The sequence below is a fragment of the Euphorbia lathyris genome, chromosome 3, assembly GCF_963576675.1.
Source record: "Euphorbia lathyris chromosome 3, ddEupLath1.1, whole genome shotgun sequence".
Lineage (NCBI taxonomy): Eukaryota > Viridiplantae > Streptophyta > Magnoliopsida > Malpighiales > Euphorbiaceae > Euphorbia > Euphorbia lathyris.
The window spans coordinates 22462498-22477191 of record NC_088912.1 but is presented as its reverse complement, the minus strand read 5'-3'; the positions used below and the strand labels follow the sequence as shown (position 1 = coordinate 22477191).

The 14694-nt window shown below is 35.4% G+C and overlaps 1 protein-coding gene across 1 annotated transcript; it reads left to right on the top strand.

Moving 5' to 3' along the window:
* Nucleotides 1-1968: 1968 nt before the first annotated feature.
* On the top strand, nucleotides 1969-11475 carry LOC136222924 (BTB/POZ and MATH domain-containing protein 4). The gene is made up of 4 exons (XM_066010611.1): nucleotides 1969-2598; nucleotides 8126-8471; nucleotides 8581-8857; nucleotides 10978-11475. The coding sequence occupies exons 1-4, from the start codon at nucleotides 2198-2200 to the stop codon at nucleotides 11160-11162; spliced, it is 1209 nt and encodes a 402-aa protein (XP_065866683.1). The 5' UTR covers nucleotides 1969-2197; the 3' UTR covers nucleotides 11163-11475.
* The last annotated feature ends 3219 nt before the right edge of the window (nucleotides 11476-14694 follow it).

The following is a 14694-nucleotide window of genomic DNA, read 5'->3' as shown; positions in this document are numbered from 1 at the left end:
GTTTGGTAATAACACTTAATCTTTTTCAAGTTGTTTTATCTTGTTTAAGATGACGATTTTTCTGATTAACTAATTGATTCTCGAGTTATTGGTTCTAAACTCTTAATTAATTATTTTATCTTGGTCCGACTAAAGTAATTAATATAGAGAAGCAATAAATTTTATTAATCTAAACATTTTTAAACTACTTTACCTTGGTCAGATTAAAATAATTACTTAAAATTCAAGAAAACCTCTCGAGCTATTAGTTCTAAACTTTTGATTAATTACTTTATACTTTGGTCCAACTAAAGTAATTAATCCAAAGAAGCATTAAGTTTTCTTAGTTTCAAACCTTCGATTTATTACTTTACTTTGATCTGGCTAAATTAATAAATCTAAGATAGTAATAAGATTCATGAAAAACCTTCGGAAACTAATAAGCCACACTAAATGATCATTAGATCAAACTTAAGTTTCGATTAATCAATTTAATCACGATTAATATAAACAATTAATTATTTTCGAGTTGGGATGTGGTCCATCTCCAATAAGCATTATGAATCATTAAAAGGATAAAAATGGCTTGATTAGGTTAAACGTGTGTGAGCGTCCAGTCCTTTAACCTTGGAAAGGTCCGTTCTTGCGATACATCGTCACTTAATGTTTTTAAGGATGCCGCTCTGTGGGTCCCTTTTGATGCACACGTTATTTTATTTTATGAGCCTTTTATCATATTTTTAGGCTAGTTCGATATATCAGAGTCGCCACCCGGGATTAATGTCCGGAAACATAAAATTAGATGAGGTATGAGTTCACACTATGTCACCTCTTCAGAGTTAGGTTCGTGAATTAAACATTAAGGTTTGACGAAATTTGGCAAGCTATCTGGTCTGCTTCTTTCCCTACAAAGTTTGTTACTTTTGCTAGCATCTAGTTCGAGACTGTGTCCCCACTCGGGTCCGATTAAGGAGGCGGGGTGGATATCGAGGATGATTGTGTAACGTGCTCGGTTGATATTGAGTTTGTTTAACATCTGTTTTGGTTATGTCCCAAAGGTGGGGCGGTAATGAGAGAATGGAGAATTTCCTGGTTTTGCTGTGGAGTTGGTGGCAGGCGCTGAATGGCCGGCTGTGGTGGCAAGATAGCACTACATCTGCTGAAATTGTCTTAGGCAGGTTACAGATCCTCTCGGCCTGGCAGCACGCTCAATCACGGCACCGCGTACCTGTAACGATTCCGACTATTTTCTCGTGCGATAAAGTGTGGCACCGACCCCAGCGAATAAGCTTCCGTGTTGCATTGATATGAGCCTCTTTACTCTTCCCAGGCGGTCGAGTTGCGGAGCTGCACTCAGGGACTCAAAGGGGGCGTTCGTTGCGACACGGACTGCTACGGCTGAAGGTTTGATGGAGGTACGGGATGGCGAAGCATGGACCAGTTTGGGTTTGTCAACAGACTCTAAGCTTCTGATAAGATTTAACCATGTCAGATGATCAATGGAGAACTTGAGTATGCTTGTGAACATAAGCATTTAGCTGTGATTTGATGCTTCCTCCGTTTTAGATAACTCTGTCTTACTTGTCGGGCCTTCTCAATCTTACTTTTTGCTGCCTGATATAGCTGTGAAATCTTACTTTTATCGTTTTCCCGTGTTTTTGGTTATTCGGTTCAACCAGATTACTCTGAATTCGGGGACCTTGTTGCACAATGTCAATCCCTACTGGCAGTTAACAACGACTTCTCAATATGTTTTATTAAAAGACAAAATAATAGTTTAGCCCATGCTAAGGGTACCTTCACAACATACTAGTCTTACAGTTTTTGATGTTATCCGAGTTTTATTCCTCTCTCTATATTAGATTTTTACACGTATTTCCGATCATTAATGAAATTTCTCTTCAACAAAAAATTTATTAATCAATTAGTTACATTAACTTTGTTTCCAAACATTATCATATCTCACTCTACTTGTAAGTAATTACAAAAGGACCATCTAGACTTCACGGCTGTACAATTCCAATTCCTCCCCATCATTGTTTTGCATTTTCAATTAAGGGCAAAAGATACTGAAAACCTTCCTGCCTCGCACATACATTTCTCAAATTCACAACGAAAACTCAAAAAAGTTATAAATTCTTTTTAAAAGTCGCTTAATTCTTCCAAGTTTCGTTTTCAATTCCATGAAGATCGCCCCAATTTTGGAAACCCCTTGAAAATGACTAACACTGTCATACCAAAATCCGAGACAGGCACTCTCGTCTCGCCGACGTCTTCCCGGTCCGTCACCGAAACGGTAAATGGCTCTCATCGATTTGTGATCCAAGGGTATTCGCTTGCTAAGGGGATGGGGGTTGGCAAACACATTGCCAGCGACAATTTCACGGTGGGAGGGTATCAATGGGCGATATATTTTTATCCCGATGGTAAGAATCCGGAGGATAATTCGGCTTACGTTTCGGTTTTTATCGCGCTTGCAAGTGAGGGCACTGATGTCAGAGCGTTGTTTGAACTCACCCTTATTGATCAGAGTGGAAATGGGAAGCATAAAGTTCATAGCCATTTCGATCGCTCGCTCGAGAGTGGACCTTACACGCTCAAGTATCGCGGTAGCATGTGGTAACTTTCTTATCTTGGTTTGAGCATATACGTATATTTTTGCGTTCAAGAATTATCTAATCACTGATTTCTTTTTTTCTTTTTTCCTATCGGGTAAATGGTATATATGATTGGTCATTCTGTTGAATATTTGACAAGGTATTTGAGACATCAGTTGATCACTCATGTTGATCAGTTGAATATAATTGGAAAGTGTGTGTGCCAGTCGGTATTTCAGCGTATTTGGCATTGTTTTTATGATTCACATTGACCTAAGAGTGTGGTTTTGGACATAATGAATACCTATGCACAATAACACTTAAAAAGGATAGCATCTCAGTTTTTGATGTCAACTCATACAATAGCTTCAAGAAAGGAGAAAATGGATGAGTTTGAGAGTTCATACGGCTATTCACTGATGTTTAAATCTTATATACAACAAGAAAGCCTTAGTCTCGAAATGATTCGGGATCGGCTAACATGAACCATCCCTTTGCCACTCTTTCAGTCCTCCTAACCGGCGCATCGAGCGCTCTTCGTCTACATGGCCAGACCACCCTAGTCGGTTTGCCCTCATTTTATTCTCAATAGATGTAACCCCTACTTTTGTCCTAATTATTTCATTACTCACCCGGTACTTTCTCGTATGACCACATATCCATCTCAACATATGCATTTCCGCCACCGACATCTTATGAATGTGACAGGGTTTCACTGACCAACACTCCGTACCATATAGCAGTGCAACATCTCCATCTACTTATCCATTCGTTTGGATAATATCCATTCGTTTGGATAATAGACCCTAAATACCGGAAGCAATTCAAGCCCTGGAGGTGATTGTCCCTGCCTCCCTACTCCTATGGCCGCTAAACTTACACTCCAAATATTCTGTCTTACTTCGGCTCAACTTAAAGCCTCTAGATTCCTAAGTTTGTCTCCATAGTTCCAACTTCTTTCTCCACGCCTTCTTTTGTCTCATCAACCAACACAATATCATCTGCAAACAACATGCACCATGGTATACCATCTTGAAGTGAACTCGTTAGTTCATCCATAACGATGGCAAAAAGAAATGGGCTAAGTGCAGAACCTTGATGCATTCAAATCGTAATAGGGAACTCTTCAGTCCTCCCAACACTGGTACGTACACTCATGCACGCTCCCTCATACATGTCCTTTATAATGTCAATATATTTCCGCGAAATGTCTTTCCTTATTAAGGCCCACCAAAGTACTTCCCTTGGTACCTTATCATATGCTTTTCCAAGTCAATGAAAATCATATGCAAGTCTTTCCTCTTATTTCGATAATGCTCCATTAATTGTCTCATTAGATGGATGACTTCCATAGTTGATCTTCCCGGCATAAAGCCAAACTGGTTTTCCGAGATTTTCACCGTCCTCCTTAGCCTTTGTTCGATCACTCGCTCCTAAAGTTTCATAGTGTGATTCATTAATTTGATTCCCTGATAGTTGGCACAATCTTGGACATCGCTTTTGTTTTTATACAAAGGGATTGTGATACTTTTCCTCCATTCTGATGGCATCTTATTGTTTCTCCAAATTTTGTTGAAGAACGTCGTCAACCATTCGATTCCTCTCTCTCCCAAACATCTCCAAATCTCAATAGGGATGCCATCAGGTCCTACTGCTTTCTTCAATCTCATCTTATTTAATGTCATTTTGACTTCACCCTTTTGAATTCTACGCATGTAGTCACGATTTATCATATCGTGAGGGATACTTATATCTCCAACATCTTGTCCGCGATCTCCATTAAATAAGTCATCAAAATAGGACCTCCATCGTTCCTTGATATCCTTATCTCCAACTAGGACTTTTTAGTCCACGTCCTTCACATATTTAACTTTTCCGAGATCTATCTCTCATCCGAGCAATTCTATATATGTCTCTTTCCCCTTCCTTTTTATCCAATCTTGTATACAGATCCCGATTCACCTTTGCTCTAGCATCTCGTATGACCTTCTTTGCCTCCCTTTTAGCCTCTTTGTACTTTTCGTAGTTCTCATCACTCTTGCATTTCTCCAATATTTTATAGGATTCTCGCTTACTCTTTACTGCTTGCCGTACTTCTTCTGTCCACCAAGATGTGTCCTTACCCGGTGGCATGCTACCTTTAGATTCCCCTAGAACTTCCTTCGCTACTTCCCTTATACTATGCTCCATCTTAGTCCATATCGAATCTATATCTAAATCCATATTACAAGTCCAAATATCTTATATCTTGACAATTAAGAGACTGTTGGAGATATTCTAATGCTCTTAGAAAGAGTGGGATGACTTTTTAAAGTTCATCTTGTGACATCATGTAAGGTGCGGTGCGTACTTTTTTCCTGTACCCTCAGTATATGGCATTCGTGCAATTTGGTAAACCGTCTTTCCTGTACCCTCAGTATATGGCATTCTTGCAATTTGGTAAACCATCATCTTAACTTATGTTTGATTAGCGCATAGGTATAAGAAATGACAATTATGTCAGTGATGTTTTAGGGTTTTTTTAGTATCTCTTTCAAAATCACAGATGTAAGTAAAAAACTACCTTGTTTGCAAAATGGCCAGTACTAAGTTATGATTACATTACGATTTAATGTACTTAACTTTTTCAATCTTTTCTGAGTTCCATTTTAAGATAGCTTACCTTTCTGCACATTACACAATTTAAATGCATTATGACTTCAAATGATAATTGTGTTGGTTGTGCCCAGTGTCATTGTGAATCTTCTGAAGAAACTATGTTTGAATGAAAGGAAGTACAAATATACTATTTGCAATGGCCATAAGGATCATGTATAACCACCTGTAATGGGTGGTAATAATAGCTATAGGGGACGAATGCATCTGTGATTCTCAAATACCTGTTGTGAAGGAGCATTATAGTAGAGGCCAGAAAATGAATACATAATGATAATGGCCATTGGATAGCATATAATACAAGAGGGCATGATTGTGAGATTAGCTAAAATCTAATCATGAGAGGTTATGATAAAGATTCATGCTTTCTTATATAACTTTTAGTTTGAAATAAAACTTTTAAGTTTTATGTCATTGAAATCACGTGTCTTTCGATTTGTATGTTGAAGGGGATAGCCTTACCCATTTGGCAGCAATACAAACTGAACAGGTTAACATATTTAATCAGTTTCTGCATAGTGGTGAGCCTTGCAGTGAGTTGCTTCCTTTCCTGTAGTTGAGCATCCAAGGAATTCTTTTTTGGGGATTCCATTTGATTCATTGTCCATGTTTCCTTTTGATTTCTATTTACGAGGTGAAATATTTGCAACTTCAGAAGAATGTTAGGCATAGTTTTCATAGGTGTGAGGGAGGGTAAAAGGGATACATAAGTAAAGAGTTCGGGTCACACCAAGAAGTTTAAGGAGCAGGTGTATATTTTAAGTATGTTTTTTGTTTTATTGGAATGCCCTTTGCATGCATGAGGGAAACTGTCTCCTTTGGCAACGTTGAATGATATGAATCGTTACTCCTAAAAAAATGAAATGAAGTATATTGATATCATCAGGTCTTGTGCAAAAGAATTGATTATAGAGATCTTGGCGTGCATTTGGTTTGATGAGAGTTATGGACATTTGCAGAAAGTTACTATTTGTGGATATTTGCATGAACTTCTGATCTCTGAGTTCCTCACTTAAAATAGCCATTAGATGAGAGTTTCCCTTGGTCATGGTGTTACGCTCAGAATTCTAGTGAATGATATGTTATAATGCTCAGTTACTAATTGATTATTTGTAACCATATTGGATTTCAATCTGGAAGAGCATTCTGAGATTAAGGACTACTCTTGGCAACTATACCTTTCTGTGAAGTTGGAATTATTTAGGTGGGTTTGTGAATTGTAAATTCAACATTAAAGAGAGTAAACGAATAAAAGAAAATCCATGCACTTTTTGCACTTTATTCTATTCTTTCTATTGGCAAGGGAAGGCTTGCCCCCCGTACACCCTTGTGGTGGGACCCCTCACCGTAATGCACCGGGCCGCTCTTTACTGTAGATATCACAAATAATTAAGCAGGAACATTGTAAATGTGTGCTTCAACAACGAATAAGTATATCAGTTGGTAGGAATTTCTTAACATACTCATTTAGTGATGCTACCGCATTAAATTCCATATTATTTTCTCTCAAAATAATGTATAGTTATGTATGTTTATTAATTGAATTAATAGAAGAAACATTGATTTCGGAAAAAGTTGACCTTGTTCTTCATTATTAGCGGTCAAAAGACATAATGTTGTCCTTTGACTATTAAGGTAGTTATGTAAGATTTATTAGAACAATTTTATTCTGGATGACTAAATTGGAAGAGATTTGAGGTTAAATTGTCAAAAAAATAAAAAGAATTAAATAAAATTTTAAAACATTTTTTTTGGGTTTCCTTTTTTTTGGACATTTGTTATATTTATTTATTTTGCCTGTGGGGGCCCGGAGGACGAACCATCTTATGAATGCTTATAATAGTTCCAGGTTTTTTTGGTCTTCAACATATTTTTGGTAGAGAGGAAACTTTTGGGTAAATTACACCCATGGCCACTGAACTTTACTCATTTGCACGGTATGGCCACTAAACTTCAAAATGTAACATAAAAATCACTCAACTTTACACTTTCTAACAACGCCTCAAAATGACTGTTGATGGACTCAAACTAGAAAATTCCAAGAACTGATGATATCCTAAGCAACTTTAATTCTTCAAAATTTTCGTTTTAAGGTCATTCAAGTTTTGTTTGGTTAGGAGAGAGAAAGCTCTAGAAATGGTGATTTTGAAAAATAAAAAATGTGGTACATGGTAAATGTGGTTCTGAACAACTTTAACTCATGAATGTTTCCATTTTCAGGTCGTCAACGGTCATTTTGAGGCGTTAATTGAAGTTTAGTGGCCATAATGTTAGAAAGTGTAAAGTTGAGTGACTTTTATATTATGTTTTGAAGGTAAGTGGCCTTACCTTGAAAATGAGTAAAGTTCAGTGGGCATGGGTGTAATTTACCCGGAGAATGTTTGGTTGGGATGTCATTCCACTGTGTTACATGGAGATTGTGTTAAAAAGAGACATTATTGGATTATACAGTGCATGGATATTGATGGAGTATCTGAGTTGTGAGTTATTGAAGGTGTTGTCACACTTTTTCCGTGGGGAAAACTGTATTTTTCTTACTACTGTGATTTTGGGAGATCATGGACTAAATAAATTTTACCAAGTAGTATGTTGCATTTTCTGTAAATCCTTTCTGCTTTACTTTTTCTATTATTTTGTTGGTTACCTACCTTATATGTATATTTCTAGGACTAAACAGTCATCAATTAACTTCATGTGAATAATAGGAAAAAGGGTAATGACATCAGTTGGTGTATATGTAACTTATGGTATGGGGTTCTGTCCTCTTTCTTTCTAAATAAATCGGTATAGTTTCTGGCGATTGTATGAGTTACTGCTAAGTCTTGATAATTTCATGACTCTGCCGACTATCTTCTGATCTGGATAATTTCTTTTTGGTTTCTGCTTTTATTTAGGGGTTACAAGCGATTTTTTAGACGAGCTATGCTTGAAACATCTGACTTCCTCAAGGATGATTGTTTGAAAATCAATTGTACTGTTGGGGTAGTGGTGTCTGCAATAGATTGTTCACGATTACACTCAATTCACGTTCCAGAGTCTGATATAGGAGCCCATTTTGGCATGCTGCTTGAAAATATGGAAGGTTCAGATGTTACTTTTAATGTGGCAGGGGAAATGATTCGTGCTCACAAGTTGGTTTTGGCTGCACGATCACCTTTTCTTCGATCACAATTTTTTGATGACAAAGAAGAAGACAAAGAAGAGGTTCATATTACTGATCTCGAGCCCAAGGTTTTCAAGGTAAAAGGTTTTGTTCTTTAGCCATTGACCTAATTGGAATATGGCTTAGGATGCGTTTGTCATAATATTTTATCTTTAACCATTTCTATTTGATTGTTCTATTATATAGGCCATGTTACATTTCATGTACTGGGATGTCCTCACTGAAGATGTGGACAAGGAGAAATCTACCTCGTCTTGTGTCTTGGTATCTGAAACATTAACTGCAAAGCTTTTAGCAGCAGCAGACAAGTATGGTCTGGACAGGCTTAGATTAATGTGTGAGTCACATCTCTGCAAGGATATATCTGTGGACTCTGTTGCCAGCATTTTAGCCTTGGCTGACTGTCATCATGCTATGGAGTTAAAGGCTGTTTGCCTAAGATTTGCTGCTGAAAATCTAGCAGGTAAGGCTCAATTTTTCCATCTATTATCCATCATAATGCCAAGAGGTAGTTGTACGCTTTTGAGATTAAATATTGACCGGTTTGTGCAGTAATTTTGATCTTGTAGAGGACATGAAAATTTTGCATGCAGTTTTTAGTTATCGTTATATGCATATAGAACTACATCTGCATAGCTGCTTTTATGAAATTATTTCATATAATTAACATCTAATTTTTTAACTTGTAAGTTAAGCATACCAGTAAAACATTTATAAAAGTACATCGTCCAAATGTTGATAGACATTGATTGGAAACAAGTTATCCACTTGCAGACAACCAATTGATTTATTGTCTAGGGATTTCATGCCTAACCTGTTGTTCCCTTGGGTAGTTTGGAGTGAATATTTTGTGAATTTATAACCTTTGAAATCCTACTCTTTTGTGTTTTGCCATATAGAGGGTTGTACTAATTACAGCTTGCGTGGATTTCACACTGCTTAATGTTACTTGGAAAGAAGTTATTGAATGTCGAAATTTAAGTATCTATCAGGCCATCTCAAAGATGAGATCATAATTCACTTCTTATTTCAGTGCCTGTAAATATACCGGTTATGATACCTTATATGGCATGGTGGTTATCGTACTTTATTATTTATTACATTTCTACTATTAATTATGTACTACGATCAATTTCATATTGGGTGGGTTTGTGTAGTAATATGTATCTTTGGAGTCAACATTATTTTCTGAGAAATCTAAACCAACAAATTAGGAGTGTGAATTGATGAACTTTGGATCTGTGATTATTTTATTTTATTGCAACACTGTCTTTGAAAGATTGTTGTGTTATTGTAAGAAGAAATTAAAATGAAGGAGAAAAGGAATTGTTTTTGTTACTCTTGGGGTAAACAATGAAAAAAAAGCATATAATGTTAGGACAATGTTGTGGAAAGAATTTGCAAAATTTCATGAAAGTTGCCGCTTTTGTTACTCGAAGAATATAGGCTCTAAAGATAAGAAAAATGTTTGGAGGCCTCCCAAATTACCATGATGACCGCTGGTTCTTTGTAGGCAAATAATATGTACAAAGAATAAAACTAGTAAGTCTTCTAATTGAGTAGGAAGAAGAAGTATTAGACAATAGGCATGTTGATATAGCACTTAGTACCCTGTAACTAATACATTTCAGCAATGTTGAACTACTGCAAAAAATGTCTGAATTTTTTTTTCCATCTTTTTTTCTTACAGCATTTTTAAGAATGTTTTCTTGTGTGGTCTTGCCCCATTTGTAAATTATTCCATTTTCTGTTGGGTAGAATGCATCGCTGGTCACCGAAGTATGGGTTCTGTAGGTCACCGAACTTCATTTTCTTTCTCTCATTTAATTTCAATCAAGCCATTACGGGTAAATTGTGCACAAAAATTCAAAGGGATACCAACGTGGCTCAAAAGACTATTGACTATAAGCCAATTAAGCGTAATGCAGGACATGTCTAACTTTTACAGATGACATGACAGTCATGTGTGTGTCATGTGGCACATCCTAAGACACAAAAAAGAACTTAAAACTTCTCATCCTTGTTCCACATGGGACTTAGTTGACATATAATCAACCGTCTTCTGTGCCACGTCAGTGTTCCGGTAAATTTTTGTACACAAATTAGTAAAAATGACTTCAATGAAATCAAATGTGAATTTCAGTGATTTTTTGTACACAAATTAGCAGAAATGACTTTAATGAAATCAAATGTGAATTTCAGTGATTTTATCGAAAGAAAAATGAAGTTCAGCGACCTTTGTGAAATAGACCGGAAACTTCTTGCAATTTGCTCATTTTCTACTTTGGCTGCATCAACTTGGTTTTTTAATAGTTACATAGCAATTAATGTTGCAGACCTTTTTGCACTTCTCTTAGGAGCAAACAAAGTTTTTAGCTGAGAGGCTGAATCTGAGATGTGGCATTTGCACATCCTGACACGATTTACAGATGACACTATCTATTTGATACAATTATCATTTTCGGTGCTTTTATATCATAATTTTTTGCGAGGAATATATAAATAACATGATACGATTATAACACATCAACCCAAATTGTCACTTCTAACCTTTTCATATCTGATGGGTAATTCTTGTTTCAGCTGTAATGCGATCTGATGGATTTGAGTACCTTAAGGAGAACTGCCCGTCCCTTCAATCGGAGCTACTAAAGACTGTAGCTGGGTGTGAGGAGGATTGCAGTAGCGGCGGAAAGTCGCGTAGCGTGTGGGCTCAACTCTCGGACGGTGGTGATACTAATGGCAGGAGGGTGAGACAGAGAACCTAATATTTGATTTAGCAGTTTTTGTAAATGCAGATGACAATGAACAATTGAAAAGATCAAAAAAACAAAAAAGGATAATTTTTTTTTTTAAAATGGCAGGAGCTGCTGCTATTTTCTTTTTGTTTTTGCTTCTTCTAAAAGATTGCTGGCTTAAGAGCAGTATTTACTGATGTAGTTATAGGTTGTGGTTTGCTGTAAGATGTCCTAAGTTGTGTTGATTACTAATAGTTCCATTTAGGTCTGAGACTCTATTTTTCTTTAATGTCAATTTGTTGCTAACAAAAATTCTAATTTCTCAAGTTCAGAGAAATGCTTATTTTCTTTTATTTGGTATATCATTTGTCTCAAGGGATTGTTCTAACATTTTTAGGAAAATGTAGATTCTTGACTAAGAAATAGTAAAATTTTGGAGCAATATAATGTTTTCTAATTTGGGACGTTTTTAGGTTTAAATAACAGTAAATGGAGTAATTTTACGTTATATTTGGATTCAAAAGTGGAGGCATGGGTGGTTCTATCTCTGTCTTCTCTTTCATTTTCTTTTGCCAAATGCTGATTGCACCTTACCAGATAAAGGAACGTGCTTTTTTATAGATGAGCTTATATTGATAGTGTAGTGTGTGTGTTTTTTTTCACTCTAAACAGTCAGCATTGTCTTGACTTAAAATCTTTAAATTGAAAATGTTTAAATTACAATTTTACCATTTTTAATATTAGAGGTATATATCTAAATTTTGTATATTTGCTCTTATAAAAATGGTAATTATTTTACATTCGAGAGAATATGTACTTTAGTTTTTTTTTTTTTTTTTTTTGAAGTAAAGAATATGTACTTTAGTTATATCCTAAAACTTCTCCTTAGTTTGGGTCGGAAGAAAATTTTATGTTTCTCAATATCAGTCTCATTTCCAATTTTCCATACAAAAAAGCTGCAATTTTAGTGAAATTTATAAAATTGATCCAATGGAGAGGTTAATTTACATTTTTAGATTCATTTACATATATGCTATCAAATTAGATTCTTTTAATACATTTTTCCAAAAATACATTTATTTGCACAAAACCTTAATCTTCTAATTGTTGTTTGCTTTTGTGGTGATTTAATATGGTTGAATGTGTTATATTTGGTTAGGTTAATGTTAATGGGTATAATGATGATTTTTTTTTTTTTAAAGCAGAAGTTGAAGTATTTGGTTCTTAGCTAATTTGCCATACTTCGCATTTTATGATTTTGTTTCTCATCTTACGGTTTTGCTTCCTATTTTATGATTATGTTTCGCATTTTATGGTTTTGCTTCGTATTTTATGATTTTACTTCTCGTTTTATAGTTTTGCTTCTTATTTTATCATTTTGCTTTGCATTTTATGGATTTCCTTTTCAATTTTACTTCGCATTTTATTATTTTACTTATCATTTTGTGTTTGAAACCATTCGTTTTAGCATCTTCAATTTTCTTCCTTATTCTTTCTGTAGCTTTGGCTCACGCCTTCTTTTTCAAATCTTTTGCTTCGAGATGAAATGCACTTTTACATGAACTATATTAGCCTTTTTCTCTACACAACAAGTCTCTCAATTGGATCAGTTTTGTAAATTTTCTCAATATCGATTATCATTTACTTTTCGGAAATATGAATTTTTTGTATTATAATTTATTTGTATTGCATTTGTTATTGAAGTCGAAAATTTCTGCCAACAAGCGTACATATAATTACAAATTTAGGGATCTATACTGCTTTTTTGGCGGAACTTTGGGGCTTATACTTCGGTATGGTGCTTGTCTGGGATAAGAGTTATCAGAGGGTAATTATTGAAATGGATTCCACATCAGTCCTACTGTTTATGAACAACATGTCATCGGCTCATCATCCCTTGACCTGGTTAATTACTAAATGTCGAGCTCTTTGGGATAGATTTTGGGATATTCGGTTTACTCATACCCCTTAGAGAGGTAACCAGGCAACTGACTGGATGGAAAATTTCGCACGTACTTTACCTTTGGGTCATCATCAGTGTGGTGCGTCTCTTACCGACCTCCAGGATATTCTCTATGCGGACTGCTGCAACCATTCCTCTACGAGGATAGTAGTTTTTTTGTTTTTTTGTTTTTTTTGGCCTTCCTTTTCTTTAAAAAGCGTACGTATAATTAATATAAAAAAAATGGAAAAAGCAATAAATAAAGCAGAGCCCGGTCTTGGTAACAAAATTTCCGTTTATATTATGCAATAAATATCGTTACACTTAAAAAAAGGACCTTTTCTAAAAAATTCCAAAAGTCCAAACTGGATTAAGGCTATTCTAATTCCTACTTTGTCCCCAAGTAACAAAACACACCGTCTTTCTCTCTCTATATATATTCTTAATCTCAAAGGAATATTTTAAAAAGCAAAACAAAATATGTCTTCCACACGGAAAACTCAGGAGGAAGCAGATTCCATCATCTTTTGCGACTGCACTCATTGTAACCAGTTACGCAAGGCAGTCTTTGCTGGTTCTTTCATGTAAGTCAATACTCAATATAGGGTAAAATAGTCAGAATAAATATTTTACATCATTTTAGAAAAATTATACTGATTTGTTGTTATTTTATTTTTGCAGATGTTGTTCGTATTGTGGAAAAGTTATTGATGAGGTGAAATTGGCAAAGAAAGACAAATCCAAGAATAAAAAGAATCGCTCAGTGAAGAAAATGTTGTTGGATTCTTGATTCATCTGGGATTTTCATTGTTTTTTTCTTTTATTCTTGAAATAATTTTTATTTTTTTTTGTTAAAGTCGAATTAATAAAAATTCCCTCAATTACATAGTTATTAAAATTACAAGTTCTATTTCGAGGCAAAAATAGTCTCATTAATCTTCTCCATATGGTAAATTACGCGTTTACTTGTTGGAATTGGCTGGTATTAATGTTCTTAAAATAGGACTAATTAAAATTACTAATTACTAGTTTGTTATATTTAGATTAATTTATTATGGGATAAGGTACAAAAACACCAATTGTTTTTTTCCGTTGATAGTTAATTAAGAGCAATTTTACATTTAACGTATATGATGCAACTTTATTCAAAATATTAGCAACTAAGAGTAATTTTATCGGCTTTCGGAGATTGCATTACTTTAACCTGTCACTCTTAGCGAAACAGGGTTGACATATGCTTACTAATCCTGATTCGTTGGTGGCTCGCATATACAAGGCACGATACTTCTCAGAAACAAGCTTCTTGGATGCAACAATTAGCCACAACCCGAGTTACATTTGGCGGAGCATCATGGCTGCTCATGAACTAGTTAGAACAAATGTCCGAAGGATGGTAGTGCTATTCGTGTCTGGGATGACCCTTGGCTCCTGACACTTCAAATTCCTATGTTGAAAGTTCTGGTTTGCCTGGAATGGAGGACCTTCAAATTCAGTCGCTTCATCGGCCTGTCGAGAGTAATTCAACCTTTAGTTTAATTGTTGGTTATTGTAATTCTATGTTGATGGAACTTGGATCAAGTAGTATTAGCTTTGTGAACCGGTCAGCGAATCAAACTGTCC